General features: G+C 46.6%; 1 protein-coding gene across 1 annotated transcript in view; it reads left to right on the top strand.

The window, feature by feature from the left end:
- LOC311511112 (complement receptor type 1-like) overlaps window positions 1-24296 on the top strand; it is a 61510-nt gene that overhangs the window by 4043 nt on the left and 33171 nt on the right. Inside the window, exons 3-17 of the mRNA XM_084611461.1 lie at window positions 137-233; window positions 1522-1607; window positions 4516-4710; window positions 6089-6271; window positions 8513-8695; window positions 11322-11498; window positions 12068-12250; window positions 12946-13128; window positions 13709-13891; window positions 15549-15740; window positions 15987-16083; window positions 17394-17479; window positions 18275-18469; window positions 20019-20201; window positions 22443-22625. Of these exons, the coding sequence (XP_084467587.1) occupies window positions 137-233; window positions 1522-1607; window positions 4516-4710; window positions 6089-6271; window positions 8513-8695; window positions 11322-11498; window positions 12068-12250; window positions 12946-13128; window positions 13709-13891; window positions 15549-15740; window positions 15987-16083; window positions 17394-17479; window positions 18275-18469; window positions 20019-20201; window positions 22443-22625 (2406 nt within the window). The remainder of the gene's footprint in view (window positions 1-136; window positions 234-1521; window positions 1608-4515; window positions 4711-6088; window positions 6272-8512; window positions 8696-11321; window positions 11499-12067; window positions 12251-12945; window positions 13129-13708; window positions 13892-15548; window positions 15741-15986; window positions 16084-17393; window positions 17480-18274; window positions 18470-20018; window positions 20202-22442; window positions 22626-24296) is intronic.

Raw genomic sequence — 24296 nt, 5'->3', positions numbered from 1 at the left:
AGTAAAGCTCTCTAGCTGTGCCTATTCTGGGCCCTTCTAAAGGCCATCTTTTTGGGGAGTGTTAAATAGGACAGATCTTGGAGATAATTGTTGAATTGAAAGAGAGAAGCCTAATCCGAGCCTTGTTCTCCACCAGAAAAATCGTGTGGTCATCCAGGAGAGCCGGAGAACGGCAGAGTTATTGTAACAGATATCCATTTTGGGTCAACCGTCAACTTCACATGTGAAGAAGGGTAAGTTTCAGACTGCCTGAGCTGACTACTCGTGCTTAGCTTTCAGCTGTGGAACACAAATGGATATCCTCATATTCTCCCAGCTCCTGAAAGCAGTTTACTCTTCCATACTAAAGCAGCCCTCCATCTCCTTGGCTCAATCAATTTAATTTTTATACGCGAGGGAAGAGGGATTGGCATAAGTCTTCTTCTTTTCTTCATTCATGCTCTGCCATTGATTGTACAAACTTTAGTTATAATTTGGCTAGCTGAATGCTTTACCTGCAGGTGCTGGCTGAGCACAGATGTCTCCTGTGGGGAGTAGGATCCAAGTGACCAGGGCAAACCTTGGAATCTCTTGGATTTTACCTCTGCTTGGACACGGGAATAGTTCTTCTTCTGAATAATTGGAAATGGCTGCCTTTCCTCAGGGCCATGCAGAGAAGGGGCTCCTTGGCTAACTTCCCATCTATCTCCAAGGACAAACCCAGCTCGGAGAGCCGTCTGAGTTAGAGCTTTGGGGATATGGTGGCAGAAGAGCTGTTGCCTGCCCCCTCCTTTGAAAGATTAAGACTGTGCTTCAGTGGCCTGAAAAGCAGAGGTCTGCAGCTGCAGGATGGACTGGAACATTTGTAGGGAGTGTCATGTCTGTATTGAAAAAGGAACAATCTTTTCTTGCATAAATTCCCATGTCACGGAAAACAGCCATAGCAGCTGCTGGTGTTGAACTCTACACCGAGCTCTGCATTGGTTTATTCAACAATATCTGTGCATATGGACCTGTGTGATGTGGTGGCTTATATCACCTGCATGGGTTACGACTGGCATGACTGATTATCTCAAGCTAGCCAGACCCCAGGTGGGTCTGCCTGGCCCACAAAAACCTATTGACTCCACCGCGAAAAATATAAAACCAAAATGGAGCAGGCACAATAATAACCCCCCAGCAGCCTGCCCAAAAGTGCAGATGTTACTAGTTTGCCTGTGGCTTGTGATTCCATGGCAGGGAATGACCCTGCTGATGTGGCGAGAAGGACTTGAGAGCACAGGAAGGACATTTGGATCCCCTGGCTCAAAGAATGCCACCTCATTGGGCCTACATAGGATTCTTTATAGTTCTTCAGGGGGCTGGGGAGTTCTGAGTTGGCAAGGAGCCTTTTCTCCTATGATCATCACTCAGTAGTCAGTGGTGTTGGTCCCCACCTGCTGTGGCTGGGGAGAAGAGCTTGCCAAGTAACTGAGCTTCACAAGAGAACTCCTACACCAAAGGACTAGGTAACAACTGATAACCCCCTCTGCCTAACTCCAGGCACCGGTTGGTTGGACAGCCTTACAGACGATGTGAGATTTCTGGCAGGCAAGTTGCATGGACCGGTGATGTTCCCATTTGTGAGCGTAAGTAAATTACAAACGTCCGTCCAGGTGCTTATGTGGGCGCTTCTGTCTCTTATCTGCTTGCCTCTTAAATGTTAAAAAACGGGTAGGGAAGCTTTATGATCACCACTTTAGAGAGGGAGAACTGAGAAATGGAGAGATTAAGTGATGTACCCCGGGTGATACAGGGAGGTGGTCAATAACAGAGCCAACATTTTAATCCAAATCTCCAAGTCCCAGGTATCTTAACCGCAAGAGCATCTTGGGTTGATAGGTGTGTGTGTGAAGGGGGTTTATCCTAGGAAGAAGTTTCTTGTTTCAAGGTCCTGACCATAAGAACTTAGTTTTTCTTTGACAACTGAGTAAATGAAAAAGGCACTGAGCTTGGTGTGACAACAATGTTCTACCAGGATGGTTACTGGCCATTCTGCATGTTTATTTAAAGTAAGAGGTGTGCCTGATAGGTATTTGTATTAATCCCAGATTAGACAAGAAGCTCATTACCTGCACTTCAAGGCATGCCTGTGCCCTGGTAGTGTGGCCACCAGCTTATTGTGCAGCAGGAAAATCATGCGTTTTTCCATGCTTGATTGGGATGGAACACCTTGATCTTAAAACAGTACATATTGAAGTCCCTTCCTCAATGGAGTGTTAGATAAAACTCCTCCAGAAAGCGTGGAGATGCCACGCTTCCTGTATACTCGGCCAGCAGCTCTCAACCTTTTCAGACTACGGTACCCCTTTCAGCAGTCTGATTTGTCTTGCATATCCCCAAGTTACACCTCATTTAAAATCCGCTTGCTTGCAAAATGAGCCATAAAAGTACACAACACACTGCTACTGAAAAGTTGCTTACTTTCTAATTTTTACCACATATAATTATAAAATAAATCAATTGGAATATAAATATTGTACTGACATTTCAGTGTATAGTATATAGAGTAGTATAAACAAGTCACTGTATGACATTTTAGTTTGCACTGACTTTGCTAGTGCTTTTTATGTAACCTGTTGTAAAACTAGGCAAATATCTAGATGAGTTGATTGATCATAGAATCGTAGGACTGGAAGGGACCTTGAGAGGTCATCTAGTCCAGTCCCCTACAGTCATGGGAGGACTAAATATTATCTAGACCAGTTATTCTCAAACTTTTGTACTGGTAACCCCTTTCACATCACAAGCCTCTGAGTGCGACCCCCACCTTATAAGTCAAAAACACTTGAAAATATATTTAACACCATTATAAATGGTGGATGCAAAGTGGGGTCTGGGTGGGGGCTGACAGCTCGTGACCCCCCATGTAATAACCTCACGACCCCATGAGGGGTCCTGACCCCCAGTTTGAGAACCCCTGATCTAGACCATTCCTGACAGGTGTTTGCCTAACCTGCTCTTAAAAGTCTCCAATGATGGAGATTCCACAACCTCCCGAGGCAATTTATTCCAGTGCTTAACCACCCTGACAGGAAGTTTTTCTTAATGTCTAACCTAAACCTCCCTTGCTGCAGTGTAAGCCCATTGCTTCTTGTCCTGTGCTCAGAGGTTAATGAGAACAATTTTTCTCCATCCTGCTTCTAACAACCTTTTACATACTTGAAAACTGTTATCACGTCCCCTCTCAGTCTTCTCCTTTCCAGATTACACAAGCCCAATTTTTTCAATCTTCCCGCATAGGTTATGTTTTTTAGACGTTTAGTCATTTTTGTTGCTCTTCTCTGGACTCTCTCCAGTTTGTTCACATCTTTCCTGAAATGTGGCACCCAGAACTGAACACAGTACTCCAGTTGATACCTAATCACCGCAGGGTAGAGCGGAAGAATTACTTCTCGTGTCTTGCTTACAATACTCCTGCTAATACATCCCAGAATGATGTTCACTTTTATTTTTATTTTGCAACAGCGTTACACTGTTGACTCATATTTAGTTTGTGATACACGATGACCCCCAGATCCCTTTCCACAGTACTCCTTCCTAGGCAGTCATTGCCCATTTTATATGTGTGCAACTGATTGTTCCTTCCTAAGTAGAGTACTTTGCATTTGTCCTTACTGAATTTCATCCTATTGACTTCAGACCATTTCTCCAGTTTGTCCAGATCATTTTGAATGTTAATCCTATCCTCCAAAGCACTTCCAACCCCTCTCAGCATGGTACTGTCCGCAAACTTTATAAGTGTACTCTCTATGCCATTATCTAAATCATTGATGAAGATATTGAACAGAACCGGACCCAGAACTGATCCCTGCAGGACCCCACTCATTATGCTCTTCCAGAATGACTGTGAACCACTGATAACTACTCCCCTGGGAATGGTTTTCCAACCAGTTTTGCACCCACCTTATAGTCGCTCCATCTAGGTTGCATTTCCCTAGTTTGTTGAGGAGACGGTCATGCGAGAGAGTGTCAAACGCTTTACTAAAGTCAAGATATCCCACGTCTACCACTTCCACCCCATCCACAAGGCTTGTTACCCTGTCAAAGAAAGCTATCAATCGGCTTGGTCTGACAGGATTTGTTCATGACAAATCCATGCTGCCTGTTACTCATCACCTTATTATTTTCTAGATGTTTGCAAATTGACTGCTTAATTATTTGCTCCATTATCCTTCCGGGTACAGAAGTTAAGCTGACTGGTCTGTAATTCCCTGGGTTGTCCTTATTTCCCTTTTTATAGATGGACACTGTATTTGCCCTTTTCCAGTCTTACTCATCAGTAAGCTACTACAGTTAGCACTTGTCTTAGTAAGTCAGCTTGGTGATTTACAGAACATCAGCGCCCAATCAAATCCGACATCCCTGGGCCGTTGCCTGTTGGGCTAGTACATTCTAGTGGTTTCATAGCTCATGCACCTAGTTTTCTTTAGCAGATCCAGTAACTGGAGATGCTTCTTTACCAGTATTGATTCTAAATATCTTGTGTCTCTCCAGGTATTCCGTGTCTTCCACCTCCTGACATCCCCAATGGAAGGCACACTGGGGTGATAATGGAGGACTTCTCTTATGGCTCAGTTGTAACTTACAAATGTGACAATGGTTACCCACTCACTGGAGAGGCCTCTATTCACTGCACAACCAAGGACGGGCTAAACGGAGAGTGGAGTGCGCGTCCCCCTCGGTGTGGAGGTAGGGTTTGTGTAGGTGAAAAACTCCTGCCAGCTCTGCTGTTTCATGTGTAGAAAGTCCAGGTCCAGACAAACCCACAAAGGTGAGATTCCACTAACCTGCACTTAGTGTGCCTGCCCGTGACAATATCTCCACAAGATTTGCATGATTCATGTTGGACAGAGAGTGAATAGCTCTGGAGCAGGGCTGAAGATTTGAGGTGGAATCTGATGCATTTGGATGCACCCATAGAGCAGCTCTGTTAGCAGAGCAGTTAGGGTCACAACTGTATAGGAATGCTGTTAAAGGTCTTTAACCCTTGCGGCAAAGGGATGACACTGGTGAATGTTAGGGAGGTGGTGGGTGTAAGTTTCTAGATTGCATGACCAGGCAGCTCTCCTAGCTGCTCTGCACCCCAAGCAGATGGCTCTAAGAAGTCCTAATCCAGTGACGTGGGCGACCATGTATGGCACTGGGATAATTGTGTTAATTTGTGCAGGTTTCAAGAACTGAGGGACGTATGCTGCATAGAGGGGCTGTGGGTGTCTAGGCTGACTGTGTGTGCTGGTTGTGTTGTGTGGGTGGTTGTTCTGATTTGTGTCTGTGGGTGGCGAGGGAGTGGTGTGTGCTGCGGGGAGAGGCTGTTTTATGAGGGGTTATTGTGTGTGGCGGTTGTGGTGTTGTGTGGGTGGTTTGGAAGAACTGCGGCAGTTGGGCCAAAGAATCTACTTTCTGTGCAATCTCCTTCACACCAATGATCTGTTCCAACAGCAAGGGTTAACTTATTTCTGATATCACAATGGTCTGGTGCTGTTGGTGTAGCTCGATACGTAGCTTACTGTTTTGTTATAGGTAGATAGATAATCTTGGGATATTTGTAAGCCGGACTTGTGCAGTTTTGTGTTTGAAGGAGTTTGGTAGGCAAGTTGAAAGACGCTGGCTCTTCTAATGCTAACGAAGAGAGGGTACGTTGCTGGGGCCAGCAGCCTCCTGAAGCATCTTGGGCCTGACTGTGCGGAATGCTGAGCTCCCTCGGTGTCTGATGTCAATGGGTGTTAAGGCCCCTTGGTCCTTTTAGGACTGAGCTCCTTGGCTTTACCTGGGGGAGCTCCCATGACTTGGAGATGGTGCACAGGACACTCCATGAGGAGAGAACCCTTGCGAAGTAGCTATGAAGGGACCTAAGCTGTTACCAGTGTATCTCCATCTCCCCCTCTCAGGGTGGCCCTCCACATTTCCCACAACAATCTGCAGTTTCAAGTAGGAATAATATAGGCTAGTGCAACAAGTTACAGGGAAAATGTTAAAAGTGTAAAAAAGGCTGGAGAGCTGCGAAGGCTGCGGAGATGTTTTTCTTCCTCTCTGGCCCTGTGTTTCAGCTAAAGCGTTTCTTTTTCAGAGGTTAGATGCCCAGCCCCACAAATCCAGAATGGAAGAAGAGTATCTGGTGATAGACGTGTCTATTTATATAATGACAGTGTTACCTTTGAGTGCGATCCCGGCTACACCGTGAAGGGTCACAGTCTGAGTCGGTGCCAAACTGATGACACGTGGGATCCACCTCTGCCAGTCTGTGAGCCAGGCAAGTGTCAAAACTCTGATTTGTTTGTATTATGCATCTAGAAACAGGTTTCCCTTCTGTCTGATCCGTGAGCACCTCCAACGCTAACCCCGTCTGGATCTGTCCTGCCTGCTGCTCGCCTCAAATCCAGAGACTTTACAGACTGGTTTGAGGGGAGAGGTGGACGGTCCCAGTTGTTAGGAACAGACGTAGAGGATAAGAAATGAACCAGGTTGGGGGCAGTGCTGGCAGGGCTCCGAGAGCAGTGGGGATGACAGATGAGTAAATTTGTCCCTTCTGTTTTATTGCAAAGCTTGTGCTTTCCCGCAATGCATTTGGGGGTCAGGATCCCTCCAACTGCAGCAGCTGCAAGAAGTGACCCAAGTTGGCAAGAGCCATGGGTCTGCTGAGGGGGAATTACTGTACCACAAAGGTGAAAGCAGAGCACTTTTATCTTCTTCTGCTCAGGATCCTCATGTCTGTCCCATCTTGAAAAGGGAACTGGAAGTGATTTAGAAGATGATATTCAATAACTTCTTGGTCTACTGCAGCTTTTGCAGGTGGTACTTCTGCTTCCTCTGCTGACTTTCACTATTTTTATCAATTATGAGCAGTCCTTCCAGTAACTACGCACGCTTTTCACTCTTCCTTTGGAGGTGGAATATGTCCCTCTAGTTCCTGCCTGTGGAATAATCATGAACTCACTTCTGATTTTCCCTCTCACACTGGTCTTTCAGTCAAGCTCTTTTCTGTAATGGGGTGGGGATGAGAGTGTTACAAATGAGTAAAAGATTCAGAAAAGCAATCGGCCGTTAGCTCTTGCAATGTAACATACTAAATAGTGAGCCTAAATTGTCCAATGATTTTTGGTTGCCCAAAATAAGATGCTTAAAGGGGCTTGATTTTAATTCTGGGTGATGAGTGTCCGTAAATTACCATTGTGATCCTGACTACTCCCTTCTTGGGGAGGCATCACTTCATTGTACGGCGTCTGAAGCTTGGAGCAACCCCCACGCTCAATGGGAAGGTGCGTTTCTGTTCTGCTTGCTGCTTCCCTTTATCTCGCTCGGTGCGTCAGACACGCAAAAGGATTTAAACAGATACCCCAAGAACTTTGAGACAAGCCACCAATTCAGCAAATTCCACAGTTGGGGACCAAACCTCCAGTGAGACTCACCTGGCCAAAGTCACTGCTGGCAAGAGGAGCTCCTTTTAACTTCAGCGGCATTGCATCCACTTGTACCAGCGGTGAATGATTCTATGAGTGCAGCCGGGTAATGTTCATGCTGAAAGAATTGCTACAGGTGACAAGAGGACGTGAGAATGTAGAAATACTTATGAAACTGAAGTAAAAGACTTGTCAAAGGCAATGGCTCAGTGGGTAAACAGCCCATTTCATCCCACACGTGCGTTGGAGTCTAAAGGGTTTGTTATGCTTTCCTTTTCAGCCACATGCGTAAGCCCAGAAGTGGAGAATGGAAGAACAAATGGGGTACAGCGTGCCTACAGACCCAGCTCCTGTGAGGGGCCCACAGTTTGGCGTCTACTCCTTGCACAAGCTCCTATCACAGGATTTAAGATGAAAGACAAGCTCACCAGTGCAACAGAATGAATAGCAGGGAATTAAAGCTCCATTTAATTAGACACATGGTGAAATAAATGCTTTTGAAAATAAAGGCATTGTATGCGCATTCTGCGTTTGTGCACACAGATACACCCCCCACGAGGAAAATATTGAGGGGGCGGGAGGGGAAAAAGCATCTGTCTGAATCCCGAGGCACACTTGACATGAATCACAAAAACTGGAAACTAGTATCTACGCTCCCCTCACACACACCGAGAGAAACACATAAACCTCTGCCGCCAATCCCTACCCCTTGCTACACACTCAGTCAACAGAAAAGATTTGCAGTGGGTACTGGAAAGGCCAACAAGCGTGAACTGTTTCAGACCCTGTGCAAGGAGTAGATGCCAAACTGTGGGCCCCTCACAGGAGCTCTCCTACCAGCCCTGCTCTCTCTGTCACTGAGAGGGAGCCATCTGGGGCCTCTGCTCCCCACAAGAGGAGCAGTATGGAACCCCGTGGGATGTGGTTTTAGGCGGGCTTGCATGATAGTGTTTGCAGTGGAGAGGTTAAAAGCAACACCATAAACTCTTCCCAGAAACTGGTAGGGAGTCAGTGCAGAGCACAGGCACCAAGGGCCCACTGAACAGCACTGCTTGCGGGGCAGGCTGACGCCTTCTGCACCTTTTCAATTTCAGAGGTTCTCTGCATCGCCCCAGCAATCCAGAATGGAAGAAAAGTAGCTGGACGTGGACCTGTCTACAGACCCAAGGACACGGTTAGGTTTGAATGTGATCCTGGCTACACCCTGAACGGCAGCCGTCAGATTCAGTGCCGAGATGAAGGAATCTGGGATCCTCCTGTTCCAGTCTGCACACAGAGTGAGTGTGAATCAAGGTTGACTGCAGGGTAACTGAGACGATCAACATCTGGTAGGGATGTGCCTGGATGCAAAAAAAAAACCAACGTCCTTTGAATCCAGGGGTCACTTTTCAGCTGTGAATGGGGAACGTACAAATATCCGCCCACCCCCTAATCTCTTGAGTGTGCTCGTCCCTGTGATAGCTGATCCCTTGCGTCCTGCCCTGCCCTCCTGACAGGGAGAGATCTGGCAATGGGCTGTCTCACTGAGCATCCTAAAGCTGTGAATGGAAACACAAATCAGCAGAACTCATCCCGCTCTCCACAAATTCTATTTGGATTTGCTTTCCCACAATGCATTTGGGGGTCAGGATTCCTCACACTGCAGCAACTGCGAAAAGTGACCAAGTTTGGCAAGAGGGGACCTGGTGAGGGGAATTTCTGTAACTTAAAGTTGAAAGCAGAGCATTTTTATCTTCCTCTGCTCAGGATCCTCACGTCTGTCCCATCTTGAAATGGGAACTGGAAGTGATTTAGAAGATGATACTCAATAACTTCTTGGTCCACCGCAGCTTTTGCGGGTACTTCCGCTTCCTTTGCTGAATTTGACTATTTTTATCAATTATGAGCGGTCCTTCCAGTAACGACAGATGCTTTATACCCTTCCTTTGAATGTACTTAGATTGTCCTTAGATTTCCAGAAAGCTTTTGACAAGGTCCCTCACCAAAAGCTCTTACGTAAATTAAGTTGCCATGGGAGAAGACGGAAGATCCTTTCATGGATTGAGAAGTGGTTAAAAGACAGGGAACAAAGGGTAGGAATAAATGGTAAATTTTCAGAATGGAGAGGGGTAACTAGTGGTGTTCCCCAAGGGTCAGTCCTAGGACCAATCCTATTCAACTTATTCATAAATGGTCTGGAGGAAGGGGTAAACAGGGGGGTGGCAAAGTTTGCAGATGATACAAAACTGCTCAAGATAGTTAAGACCAAAGCAGACTGTGAAGAACTTCAAAAAGATCTCACAAAGCTAAGTGATTGGGCAACAAAATGGCAAATGAAATTTCATGTGGATAAATGTAAAGTAATGCACACTGGAAAAAATAACCCCAAGTATACATACAATATGATGGGGGCTAATTTAGCTACAACTAATCAGGAAAAAGATCTTGGAGTCATCCTGGATAGTTCTCTGAAGACAGCCACGCAGTGTGCAGCGGCAGTCAAAAAAGCAAACGGGATGTTAGGAATCATTAAAAAAGGGACAGAATAAGATGGCGAAGGGCAACTAAAATGATTAGGGGTTTGGAATGGGTCCCATATGAGGAGAGATTAAAGAGGCTAGGACTTTTCAGCTTGGAAAAGAGGAGACTAAGGGGGGATATGATAGAGGTCTATAAAATTATGAGTGGTGTGGAGAAAGTGAATAAGGAAAAGTTATTTACTTGTTCCCATAACACAAGAAGTAGGGGCCACCAAATGAAATTAATGTACAGCAGGTTTAAAACAAATAAAAGGAAGTTCTTCTTCACACAGCGCACAGTCAACCTGTGGAACTCCTTGCCTGAGGAGGTTGTGAAGGCTAGGACTATAACAGGGTTTAAAAGAGAGCTGGATAAATTCATGGAGGTAAAGTCAATTAATGGCTATTAGCCAGGATTGGTAAGGAACGGTGTCCCTAGCCTCTGTTTGTCAGAGGCGGGTGATGGATGGCAGGGGAGAGATCACTTGATCATTACCTGTTAGGTGCCCTGGAGTGAGTGACCTTGGCATTGGCCACTGTCGGTAGACAGGATACTGGTCTGGATGGACCTTTGGTCTGACCCAGTATGGCCGTTCTTATGTTCTTATGAAGGTGGAATACGACCCTCTAGTTCCTGTACGCTGAATAATCATGGAACCATTTTTTGTTTTTCCCCCTCACACTGGTATTTCAGTCAAGCGCTTTTCTATAATGGGGTGGGGACAAGATTGTTACAAATGAGTTAAAGATTCATAAAAAACAACAGGCATTAAGTACTTGCAATGTAACGCACTGGATAGTGAGCCTATATTGTCCAGTGATTTTTGGTTGACCAAAATAAGATGCTTAAAGTAGCCTGATTTTTGTGTGTGTCTCTGTGTGTGTGTGTGATGTGTCTGTAAATTACCATTGTGATCCTGGCTCCTCCCTTTTTGGGGAGACATAACTTCATTGCACAGTGTCTGCAGCTTGGAACTGCCTCCTCCCTCAATGTGAAGGCGCGTTTCTGTTTTGTTAGCTGCTTCCCTTTGCCTCGCTCGGTGTGTCAGACACACACGAGGGTTTAAATTGAGACCATGAGAACTTGGAGACAAGCCACCAATGCAGCAAATTTCACAGCTAAACACAGTGAAATACACGGGCCAATGTCACTGCTGGCAAGAGGAGCTCCTTTAAGTTCAGTGGCATTGCATCCACTTGGAACGGTGCTGATGGATTCTGCAAGTGCAGCTCAGTAATGTTGATGCTGAAAGAATTGATAAAAGCGACAACAGGATGTGATAGTATAGAAATAGTTATGAAATTGAACTACAGTAAAAGACTTGCCAGAGGAAAAAATGGTTCAGTCCATTCCATCCCACGCCTGCGTTAGAGTCTAAAGGGTGTGTTATGCTTTCCCTTTCAGCAACATGCGTAAGCCCAGAAGTGGAGCACGGAAGAACAAATGGGGTACAGCGTGCCTACAGACCCAGAGACATGGTTGTGTTTGAATGCGACGCTGGTTACACCTTGAGTGGCAGCGCTGAGACGGAGTGCCAAGATGATGGTAGATGGGATCCTCGTGTCCCCACCTGTGAAAGAAGTAAGTATGACTAAGGCTTTGATCCCGTTGTGATGAGTCAGACCTGGCAGGGCTGAGCCGGGAGGCCAAAAGGACTGTGGGATTAGTTTGAGACCTGACAAGGGAAATGCAAATATCTGTGTAGTTATCCCAGTGTTCCCTGTGTTCCTCTCCATCGTATCTGGGCTCTTCCATTCTCCAAAAAGATCCCTGAAGAACTGAGTCCTGGTCAGTTTTGCCCACTTAACCTCCCTCCCAAGTTAAGGGAACTTGTGGGTGGCCCCTACCAATGAATAAATAGTCCCAAAGTGGCAGCATTTCCCATATAAACACAAAATATAGAGTGGAAATGGCGCTTGGAGCCTTACTTAGGCATCTGGGAAAATGTTTGGGGGTTACAAGAAGCATAACGGAGTCATCATTCTTTATAGGCATTTGGGGGGATGTGAATGGATGGAGGTATGTGATCTGCATTTGTCTCACTGCTGTTGTGCTGGACATGACTCAACAGAAGTATGCAGATATTTTCCCTTCTGGAGATCAGCCTGCATGAGCTCTGCTTCAGTTAAAGCTCTCTTCCCTCCCTGTAGCGGTGCAGTGTGTCTCTCCTCCAGCCATCGCCAACGGGAAGCCCAGTGGCCAGGCCTTGGCAGTGTTCACCAGTGGAATGTCTGTAAATTACAGCTGTGAGCCCGGCTACTCCGTAACTGGGCAGGCATCTATTTATTGTACGGCATCCGGAACCTGGAGCTCTCCCCCTCCTCGGTGTGAAGGTGCGTTTATGTTCTGTTACCTAGAACTAAGAGGAAGAAGCTCCTACCACAGGATTTAACTCAAAAGACAAAGTCACAAGTGCAACAAATTTAAGAGCAAGGAATTAAAACTGTATAATTAGACACAGGGTGAAACAAATGCTTTTGAAAATAAATGTGCTGAATGCAAACTCTGCACTCCTGTGCACACATATACACCACATTAGTGAAACATTAAAAAGCTGCAGCTGTGTGAAACCCGAGGCACCCTTGACATAAATTAGAAACACTAGTAACTAATTTCCACACTCCCCTCACACTCACAGGCACGCTATCCCCATCTTGCCTCGTTACACGCGAGTAAAGAGGAAAGTGTGTCCCCCAAAGGCAAACAGGCCAGTATTGTTAAAGACCATGGTGCCAAAATGAGGGTCCCTCACGGGGAGCTCTCCCACCAGCCCTGCTCTCTCTGTCACTGAGAGGGATCACTCTGGGGACTCTATTCACCATGAGAGGAGCAGTACGGTTCCTCATGGGATGTGGTTTTAGACAGGGTTGCGCTATACTCTTTTTGCATTTTAGAGGTTAAAAGCAACACCATAAACTCTCTTCCCAGAAACTGGCAGGGAGTCAGTGCAGAGCACAGGCACCAAGGGCCCACTGAACAGCACTGCTTGCGGGGCAGGCTGATGCCTTCTGTGGCTTTTCAATTTCAGAGGTTCTCTGCATCGCCCCAGAAATCCAGAATGGAAGAAAAGTAGCTGGACGTGGACCTGTCTACAGACCCAGGGACACGGTTAGGTTTGAATGTGATCCTGGCTACACCCTGAGCGGCAGCCGTCAGATTCAGTGCCGAGATGAAGGAACCTGGGATCCTCCTGTTCCAGTCTGCACACAGGGTGAGTGTGAATCAAGGTTGACTGCAGGGTAACTGAGATGATCAACATCTGGTCGGGATGTGCCTGGACGCAAAAAAATAAACGTCTTTTGAATCCTGGGGTCACTGTTCAGCTGTGAATGGGGAACATACAAATATCCGCCCACCCCCTAATCTCTTGAGTGTGCTCGTCCCTGTGATAGCTGATCCCTTGCGTCCTGCCCTGCCCTCCTGACAGGCAGAGATCTGGCAATGGTCTGTCTCACTGAGCATCCTAAAGCTGTGAATGGAAACACAAATCAGCAGAACTCGTCCCACTCTCCACAAATTATATTTTGGATTCTTAAGGGAGTGAAGGGCGATTTCTAGGGACCGAAAAGTAGCAGATTGGGAAAATCTGAGTTCGGGGTGAAGGGGAATCGAGGTCGGTGATATTTAATCTTTTTTGGATGTGTCGCATCACCGGTGCGATGCAGGGTTTGACACAACACAGGCATCCTGGGCTTTTCCCCCTCCTGGAGACCAGCCTATTTTATGCTCTTCTTGAACAGGGTTCAGATTTTTTTCCCTGAAATATTCTTCATCCCCTCTCCCCCCTTTAGTGTTGCTGTGTCCCCCACCTCCGGTCATCGTCAAAGGGAAGCACAATGCCAAGCCTTTGGCAGCTTTCCCCAGTGGAACATATGCAAACTACAGCTGTGAACCTGGCTACGCCCTCCGTGGAGAGGCTTCGATCTATTGTACCACATCTGGAACTTGGAGCCACCCTTCTCCTCTATGTGAAGGTGAATGGATTTTCGGTTGGCTTCTTCCTTTTGTCAGTAACCCAGCAGGATGGATAGTGAGAGAAAGAATGTTCAGACACACCATCTAATGCAACAAAATTCACAGCTGGGAATAGGTTTCAGAGCAGCAGCTGTGTTAGTCTGTATCCGCAAAAAGAACAGGAGGACTTGTGGCACCTTAGAGACTAACAAATTTATTTGAGCATAAGCTTTTGTGAGCTACAGCTCACTTCATCGGATGCATTCAGTGGAAAATAGAGTGGGGAGATCTATATACATAGAGAACATGAAACAATGGGTGTTACCATACACACTGTAACGAGAGTGATCAGGTAAGGTGAGCTATTACCAGCAGGAGAGCTGCGGTGCGGGGAGGGAAACATATTGCAGTGATAATCAAGGTGGGCCATTTCCAGCAGCTGACTGAGGAACAGTCATGGGAGAGGGAGGGGAATAAACATGGGGAAATAGTTTTGCTTTGTGGAATGACCCGTCCACTCCCAGTCTTTATTCAAGCCTAAGTTAATAGATTCCCCAGGGAGAGACACAGGGCTATAATCACTGCCGGCACAAGAAGCTCAGTTGACTTTGGTGGAACTTGCACACTGATGCCGGTGGAAGCGTGGCTCTCTGAGTGCTGCCGGACAAGATTACAGTTGAAAGGATTTATAAAAGTGTCAGAAGGAAGATGGAATAGTGTAGAAATACTCACGAAAATGAAGTTAAAGGCTCTGCAAAAGAAATGACTCTGTAGACAAACTCCCACGCAGACTCTTAGGGCATGTCCACCCATCGATGTTGCAGTGGTTTCACTAATGGTGTGAACCCAGACACTTGCTGTTATTACAAATGCAAATATATTCTTATGAGACAATTGAATTTGAAAATGTAAACGAAGGAAGTGGCAGAGAGTGCGTTCACCAGAACAGTCTGAAATCTCCCAAGGTGCGAATCTGGGTGTGTACACGCTGCTAGATGCAATGAGAGGTCAGCGCTCACGGTTGAGGCAGCACGAGGAGCGGTTATTTATGTTCCCACGTCTGCCGTCGGTGAGGTGTGCTCGTCTTATCGCCTCAGCCGCTAGATGAGAGTAAGAGAGAACTGAAGTGTCTTGCGTCAATGGGATGTCGTATCAGTTTGTGAAGGGCTTGGGCCCTTTAACAGATGATGCTCTATGTGGATATTAATTCCGTTGGGCATTGCTGAACCTATAGAGTCCTATGCTTTCAGGCCAGAAGCCACGATTGGGACCCTTTCGTCTTTCGCTGACAGTACTTCTGAAAAATGGCACATTTTAGCGTCCTGGGAGTAGGGCAGCCCAAGGATGGATATTAGGACCTGAGGTAAACAGGGCAGGTGTACATGTTGTTTTAGTTGTTTGGGAAATAGAGGTTCTTGTGCCAGCAGTGAGTTTGGCCCAGTGTGTGTTGTTTTAGGTTCAGTGTCCAGCTATGAATTTTATTGCATTAGCACCTTTGTCTCATCGTTCTTTTTCCCTCGGCTTTAGTCCTAGTGTAATACCTGGAAGAATATTTATAAAGCAGATCTGCAGTTGTTTCTTTGTAACTGTTGTTGTATCTACCTGCACCTGACATGGTACATGGCAGCAGAGTAGATATGGTTCTTTTTTTCTCATATGTATTTCCTTTCTTCCTAGAGGGCTGTGGAGTCCCAACGAGGTTAAGCTTTGCTGAGCTGAAGAGGGAGTATAAAAATCAGTCTTCCTTTCCTGTTGGGAAGACTATAAACTATACTTGCCGGCCTGGATACAGTAGACACCCGCATATGCAATCCACTATTACATGCCTTGAAAATCGAACGTGGTCAGAAGCATTCGAGTTCTGTAAAAGTGAATATCATAATGAATTTTGTTTCTATTGTTCAATAAAGGTCTTTGAGGCACTAAGTTGTGTCCACGCTGCAAAGTGTTACGTATCTTTAAATAGTTAATAGTGACTAGTAAAGCTCACTCGCTGTGCCTATTCTGGGCCCTTTTAAATGCCATCTTTATGGGGAGTGTTAAATATGGACAGTTCCTGGGGATAATTGTTGCCTTGAAAGAGAGAAGCCTAATCCGAGCCTTGTTCTCCACCAGAGAAATCGTGTGGTCATCCAGGAGAGCCGGAGAACGGCAGAGTTATTGTAACAGATATCCATTTTGGGTCAACTGTCAACTTCACGTGTGAAGAAGGGTAAGTTTCAGACTGCCTGAGCTGACTACTTGTGCTTCGCTTACAGCTGTGGAACACAAATGGATATCCTCATATTCTCCCAACTCCTGAAAGCAGTTTACTCTTCCATACTAAAGCAGCCCTCCATCTTCTTGGCTCAATCAATATAATTTTTATATGCGAGGAAAGACGGATTGGAATAAGTCTCCCTCTTTTCTTCACTCATGCTCTGCCATTGATTGTACAAACTTTAGTTGCAGTTTGGCCAGCTGAATGCTCTGCCTGCAGGTGCTGGCTGAGCACAGATGTCTCCTGTGGAGAGTAGGATCCAAGTGACCAGGGCAAACCTTGGAATCTCTTGGATTTTACCCCTGCTTGGACACGGGAATAGTTCTTCTTCGGAATCATTGGAAATGGCTGTTTTCCCGTACGGAGTTGGGTGGAAGGGTTTTCACTGACTAACTGCCCACCTGCCAGACTGATGAGGTGTCTCCAAAGGGAAACCCTGCTGGGGAAGGTGCCCGAGTGAGAATGCTGGGGATACGGTGGCAGAAGAGGGCGTCATATGCCCGCTCCATTTGAGGATGAGGACTGTGCTTCAGGGGTCTGCAGCTGTAGTGCTGGTTTGTGACCTTGTAGAGCGTGTCCTATGTGAGGGCGAAAGGGAAGAACCTGTGACCACAGGAAGTCCCATTTCACAGACACTGCCTGTAATGACAGCTGGCTGCTGAACTCCAGAGGTCAGCTCAGCTGAGGTTTGCTGTATAGCGTCTGTGTTTTGGACCTCTCTGCTGGGGTGGGGTGTTACTCCTGCATGCATTACAACAGTCTTGATTGACTTAGTTTATGAATCTCAAGCTAGCCAGACCCCAGCTGGGTCTGCCTGGCCCGCACCCACGGAAATGTATCTCCTCCATCATGAGAAAATCAAAACCCCTCTTGGCAACCTGCCTGAAAATGCCAGGGGGAAATGCTGTAGTGGTGTTCCTAGTTTGCCTTTGGCTTGTGGTTCAGTGGTGGGGAATGATCCATCTGATGTGGTGAGTAGGACTTGAGGGAACCAGAAGGAGATCTGTGAGACGGGGGATCCAAAATAGCAGCTCATTGGTCCGACATGGGCTTCTGTACTAGAGATTAATTCTACAAGAGGCTGGGGAGTTCGGCTCTGGCAAGGAGCATTTCTCCAGTGGTGGTCAGTCAGAAGTCAGTGGTGTTGGTCCCCACCTGCTGTGGCTGGGGAGAAGAGCTTCCCAGAAGAACTGAGCTTCTCAGGAAAGCTCAAACACCAAAGAAATAGATAAGAACTGATAATCCCCTCTGCCTAACAACAGGCACCGGTTGATTGGACGGCCTTACAGACGATGTGACATTTCTGGCATGCGTGTTGCATGGACTGGTGATGTTCCCATTTGTGAGCGTAAGTAGGTCACAACTGTCTGTCAAAGTGCTTAGGTACCCCCCCCCCCAAATGTGAATAAACAGATATGGAAGAATTCTGATCCCCGCCCCAGAAAGTCTCACCTGAGGCACAGAGTGATTATGTGACATATCGTTTAGGGAATCAGTCAGTAGCCAAGTCAAAAATTGAACCCAGGTCTCCTGAGTCCAATGCCGGTATCTTAAGAACCAGACCATATTGAAGGGGGGTTGCACCTTAGAGAGAACTGTCTGTGTTAAGTTCCTGGCAATCAGAATTTGGTGTTTCTTTGATAACTGAGTAATAGCAAAAGGCATTCAGCTTGGTATGGCAAAAATGCCCCACCAAGGTGGTTATTGGCCCTTCTGGATTTCTGAAGAGCACAACAGGTTTACCTGATACCCACTTATATTCATCCAAAACCAGACACGAAGCTCATTACCTGTGCTTTAAGGCGTTCGCCTGCCCTGGCGTGCTCACCAGCTTATGGTGCAGCAGGAAAATCATGCGTTTTTCAACACCTGGTAAGGATTCAACAGGTTGATCTTAAAACGGTCCATATGAAGGAAGGTGTAGACCATTAAGACACTATCCTAGTAAGTCTCTTTCACAGTTTACAGACCATCAGTGCGAAAGAGAATTGGGTATAATTACCTATTGCGCATGACCTGTCGGCCTTGCTCGTTCTAGTGGTTTCATAGTTAGGGCTCCTAAATTTCTTTAGCAGATCAAATAACTGGAGCTGCTTCTCTACCAGCAATGATTCTAAAATACACTCCTCCTGTGTGTCTCCAGGTATTCCGTGTCTTCCGCCTCCAGACATCCCCAATGGAAGTCACAGTGGCGAGTTCACAAAAAACTTCTCTTTTGGGTCAGCTGTAACCTACAAATGTGAAAATGGTTACTTGCTCACTGGAGAGGCCTCTATTCACTGCACAACCAAGGACGGGCTAAACGGCGTGTGGAGTGCACGTCCCCCTCGGTGTGGAGGTAGGGTTTGTGGAGGTGAAAAACTCCTGCCAGCTCTGCTGTTTCATGTATAGAAAGTTCAGGTCTAGACAAACCCACAAATGTGAGACTCCAGTTAAATCCTTGCACTTAGTGTGCCTGCCTGTGGCAACATCTCCACAAGATTTTCCAGGATTCATGTTGGAGACTGAATAGCTCTGGAGCAGGGCTAAAGATCTGAGATAGAAACTGGTGCCACCGGATGCACCCAAAGAGGAGCTCTGTGTTCAGCCCATGTAGGGTCATAACTTCTATTAAGGTTGTTAAAGACCTTTGATCCCAGCCACAAGGGAATGAAAGTGGGGGATGTTATGGTAGCGCTCCATTTCCCATTAGTATGGGGATGTCTATTCTTGGCATTTGAAGGGACAACTGAATGCCCATCAGGAAAATCTTCCTTAAAAGGAAAAAGAATTAATCCTGCGAGATCTCTGTATGCGGAACATGCATAGCGTTTAGTAGTAATTCCTTCAGTGTGGATGCAAAGTCTACCCCCCTATGAGTGAAGGACACAGGCTTGCTGGTGCAGTGGATAATGGGGTGGAGTAAAGCTGTGTCAGTCCCAAGCACTTGACCTCTTATTACTAATGCCCTGGGGATAAATATAAGCCAGACTTGTGGAATTTTATATTTGGAGGAGTATGGTAGGCAAGCTGAAAGACCTGGCACTTCTAACGGTAATGAAGAGAGGGTACGTTGCTGGGACCACCAGCTTCCTGAAACCTCTCTGGCTTGACTGTGCAGATTGCTGAGCTCCCTCAATGTCTGAGGTCAATGGCTGTGAAGGCCCGTTGGTTCCTTGTAGGACTGAGCTCCTTGGCTCTACCCTGGGGGTGCTCCCATGACTTGGAGATTGGTGCACAGGACACTCCTTGAGAAGATTACCCTTGCGAAGTTGCTATGAAGGGACCTAAGCTGTTACCAGTGTGTCTCCATCTCCTCCTCTTAGGGTGGCCCTCCACATTTCCCACAACAATCTGTATTTTCAAGTAGGAATAACATAGAGGAGTGCAGCAGTTCTCAAACTGTAAGTCAGGACCCCTAAAATGGGTTGCGGCCCCATATTAATGGGGTCACTAGATCTGGCTTTACTTGCTTGGGCCTGGGATCGAAGCCCTAGCCCGCTGCCTGGGGCCGAAGCCAAAGCCCGAGTCCCACCGCCCATGGCCTAAGCCCGAGGGTGGCCTGGGTGGCTGGACTCAGGTCACAGGTTCCCTAGCTGGGGCTGAAGCTCTTGGGCTATGGCTCCCCCGCCTGGGGCACAGGGGCTCATGCTTTGGCTTTGGCCACCCTGCCCGGGACGGCGGGGCATAGGCTGGCTCAGTCTTTCTTCCCCCGTCCCGGGTCGTGTACTAATTTTTGTTGTCAGAAGGGGGTCGTGGTTTAATGAAGCTTGAGAACACATGGGCTAGTGAAACAAGTTACATGGAAAATATTGAAAGTGTAAAAAAGGCTTGAGAGCTGCGAAGGCTGCGGAGATGTTTTTCTTCCTCTCTGGCCCTGTGTTTCAGCTAAAGCGTTTCTTTTTCAGAGGTTAGATGCCCAGCCCCACAAATCCAGAATGGAAGAAGAGTATCTGGTGATAGACGTGTCTATTTATATAATGACAGTGTTACCTTTGAGTGCGATCCCGGCTACACCGTGAAGGGTCACAGTCTGAGTCGGTGCCAAACTGATGACACGTGGGATCCACCTCTGCCAGTCTGTGAGCCAGGCAAGTGTCAAAACTCTGATTTGTTTGTATTATGCATCTAGAAACAGGTTTCCCTTCTGTCTGATCCGTGAGCACCTCCAACGCTAACCCCGTCTGGATCTGTCCTGCCTGCTGCTCGCCTCAAATCCAGAGACTTTACAGACTGGTTTGAGGGGAGAGGTGGACGGTCCCAGTTGTTAGGAACAGACGTAGAGGATAAGAAATGAACCAGGTTGGGGGCAGTGCTGGCAGGGCTCCGAGAGCAGTGGGGATGACAGATGAGTAAATTTGTCCCTTCTGTTTTATTGCAAAGCTTGTGCTTTCCCGCAATGCATTTGGGGGTCAGGATCCCTCCAACTGCAGCAGCTGCAAGAAGTGACCCAAGTTGGCAAGAGCCATGGGTCTGCTGAGGGGGAATTACTGTACCACAAAGGTGAAAGCAGAGCACTTTTATCTTCTTCTGCTCAGGATCCTCATGTCTGTCCCATCTTGAAAAGGGAACTGGAAGTGATTTAGAAGATGATATTCAATAACTTCTTGGTCTACTGCAGCTTTTGCAGGTGGTACTTCTGCTTCCTCTGCTGACTTTCACTATTTTTATCAATTATGAGCAGTCCTTCCAGTAACTACGCACGCTTTTCACTCTTCCTTTGGAGGTGGAATATGTCCCTCTAGTTCCTGCCTGTGGAATAATCATGAACTCACTTCTGATTTTCCCTCTCACACTGGTCTTTCAGTCAAGCTCTTTTCTGTAATGGGGTGGGGATGAGAGTGTTACAAATGAGTAAAAGATTCAGAAAAGCAATCGGCCGTTAGCTCTTGCAATGTAACATACTAAATAGTGAGCCTAAATTGTCCAATGATTTTTGGTTGCCCAAAATAAGATGCTTAAAGGGGCTTGATTTTAATTCTGGGTGATGAGTGTCCGTAAATTACCATTGTGATCCTGACTACTCCCTTCTTGGGGAGGCATCACTTCATTGTACGGCGTCTGAAGCTTGGAGCAACCCCCACGCTCAATGGGAAGGTGCGTTTCTGTTCTGCTTGCTGCTTCCCTTTATCTCGCTCGGTGCGTCAGACACGCAAAAGGATTTAAACAGATACCCCAAGAACTTTGAGACAAGCCACCAATTCAGCAAATTCCACAGTTGGGGACCAAACCTCCAGTGAGACTCACCTGGCCAAAGTCACTGCTGGCAAGAGGAGCTCCTTTTAACTTCAGCGGCATTGCATCCACTTGTACCAGCGGTGAATGATTCTATGAGTGCAGCCGGGTAATGTTCATGCTGAAAGAATTGCTACAGGTGACAAGAGGACGTGAGAATGTAGAAATACTTATGAAACTGAAGTAAAAGACTTGTCAAAGGCAATGGCTCAGTGGGTAAACAGCCCATTTCATCCCACACGTGCGTTGGAGTCTAAAGGGTTTGTTATGCTTTCCTTTTCAGCCACATGCGTAAGCCCAGAAGTGGAGAATGGAAGAACAAATGGGGTACAGCGTGCCTACAGACCCAGCTCCTGTGAGGGGCCCACAGTTTGGCGTCTACTCCTTGCACAAGCTCCTATCACAGGATTTAAGATGAAAGACAAGCTCACCAGTGCAACAGAATGAATAGCAGGGAATTAAAGCTCCATTTAATTAGACACATGGTGAAATAAATGCTTTTGAAAATAAAGGCATTGTATGCGCATTCTGCGTTTGTGCACACAGATACACCCCCCACGAGGAAAATATTGAGGGGGCGGGAGGGGAAAAAGCATCTGTCTGAATCCCGAGGCACACTTGACATGAATCACAAAAACTGGAAACTAGTATCTACGCTCCCCTCACACACACCGAGAGAAACACATAAACCTCTGCCGCCAATCCCTACCCCTTGCTACACACTCAGTCAACAGAAAAGATTTGCAGTGGGTACTGGAAAGGCCAACAAGCGTGAACTGTTTCAGACCCTGTGCAAGGAGTAGATGCCAAACTGTGGGCCCCTCACAGGAGCTCTCCTACCAGCCCTGCTCTCTCTGTCACTGAGAGGGAGCCATCTGGGGCCTCTGCTCCCCACAAGAGGAGCAGTATGGAACCCCGTGGGATGTGGTTTTAGGCGGGCTTGCATGATAGTGTTTGCAGTGGAGAGGTTAAAAGCAACACCATAAACTCTTCCCAGAAACTGGTAGGGAGTCAGTGCAGAGCACAGGCACCAAGGGCCCACTGAACAGCACTGCTTGCGGGGCAGGCTGACGCCTTCTGCACCTTTTCAATTTCAGAGGTTCTCTGCATCGCCCCAGCAATCCAGAATGGAAGAAAAGTAGCTGGACGTGGACCTGTCTACAGACCCAAGGACACGGTTAGGTTTGAATGTGATCCTGGCTACACCCTGAACGGCAGCCGTCAGATTCAGTGCCGAGATGAAGGAATCTGGGATCCTCCTGTTCCAGCCTGCACACAGAGTGAGTGTGAATCAAGGTTGACTGCAGGGTAACTGAGACGATCAACATCTGGTAGGGATGTGCCTGGATGCAAAAAAAAAAACCAACGTCCTTTGAATCCAGGGGTCACTTTTCAGCTGTGAATGGGGAACGTACAAATATCCGCCCACCCCCTAATCTCTTGAGTGTGCTCGTCCCTGTGATAGCTGATCCCTTGCGTCCTGCCCTGCCCTCCTGACAGGGAGAGATCTGGCAATGGGCTGTCTCACTGAGCATCCTAAAGCTGTGAATGGAAACACAAATCAGCAGAACTCATCCCGCTCTCCACAAATTCTATTTGGATTTGCTTTCCCACAATGCATTTGGGGGTCAGGATTCCTCACACTGCAGCAACTGCGAAAAGTGACCAAGTTTGGCAAGAGGGGACCTGGTGAGGGGAATTTCTGTAACTTAAAGTTGAAAGCAGAGCATTTTTATCTTCCTCTGCTCAGGATCCTCACGTCTGTCCCATCTTGAAATGGGAACTGGAAGTGATTTAGAAGATGATACTCAATAACTTCTTGGTCCACCGCAGCTTTTGCGGGTACTTCCGCTTCCTTTGCTGAATTTGACTATTTTTATCAATTATGAGCGGTCCTTCCAGTAACGACAGATGCTTTATACTCTTCCTTTGAATGTACTTAGATTGTCCTTAGATTTCCAGAAAGCTTTTGACAAGGTCCCTCACCAAAAGCTCTTACGTAAATTAAGTTGCCATGGGAGAAGACGGAAGATCCTTTCATGGATTGAGAAGTGGTTAAAAGACAGGGAACAAAGGGTAGGAATAAATGGTAAATTTTCAGAATGGAGAGGGGTAACTAGTGGTGTTCCCCAAGGGTCAGTCCTAGGACCAATCCTATTCAACTTATTCATAAATGGTCTGGAGGAAGGGGTAAACAGGGGGGTGGCAAAGTTTGCAGATGATACAAAACTGCTCAAGATAGTTAAGACCAAAGCAGACTGTGAAGAACTTCAAAAAGATCTCACAAAGCTAAGTGATTGGGCAACAAAATGGCAAATGAAATTTCATGTGGATAAATGTAAAGTAATGCACACTGGAAAAAATAACCCCAAGTATACATACAATATGATGGGGGCTAATTTAGCTACAACTAATCAGGAAAAAGATCTTGGAGTCATCCTGGATAGTTCTCTGAAGACAGCCACGCAGTGTGCAGCGGCAGTCAAAAAAGCAAACGGGATGTTAGGAATCATTAAAAAAGGGACAGAATAAGACGGCGAAGGGCAACTAAAATGATTAGGGGTTTGGAATGGGTCCCATATGAGGAGAGATTAAAGAGGCTAGGACTTTTCAGCTTGGAAAAGAGGAGACTAAGGGGGGATATGATAGAGGTCTATAAAATTATGAGTGGTGTGGAGAAAGTGAATAAGGAAAAGTTATTTACTTGTTCCCATAACACAAGAAGTAGGGGCCACCAAATGAAATTAATGTACAGCAGGTTTAAAACAAATAAAAGGAAGTTCTTCTTCACACAGCGCACAGTCAACCTGTGGAACTCCTTGCCTGAGGAGGTTGTGAAGGCTAGGACTATAACAGGGTTTAAAAGAGAACTGGATAAATTCATGGAGGTAAAGTCAATTAATGGCTATTAGCCAGGATTGGTAAGGAACGGTGTCCCTAGCCTCTGTTTG

The sequence above is a fragment of the Lepidochelys olivacea genome (assembly GCF_965140295.1).
Source record: "Lepidochelys olivacea isolate rLepOli2 genome assembly, chromosome: 21".
NCBI classification, from domain to species: domain Eukaryota; kingdom Metazoa; phylum Chordata; order Testudines; family Cheloniidae; genus Lepidochelys; species Lepidochelys olivacea.
Note: the sequence above shows the minus strand (reverse complement) of the source record. Positions and strands in the feature narration are given on the sequence as shown.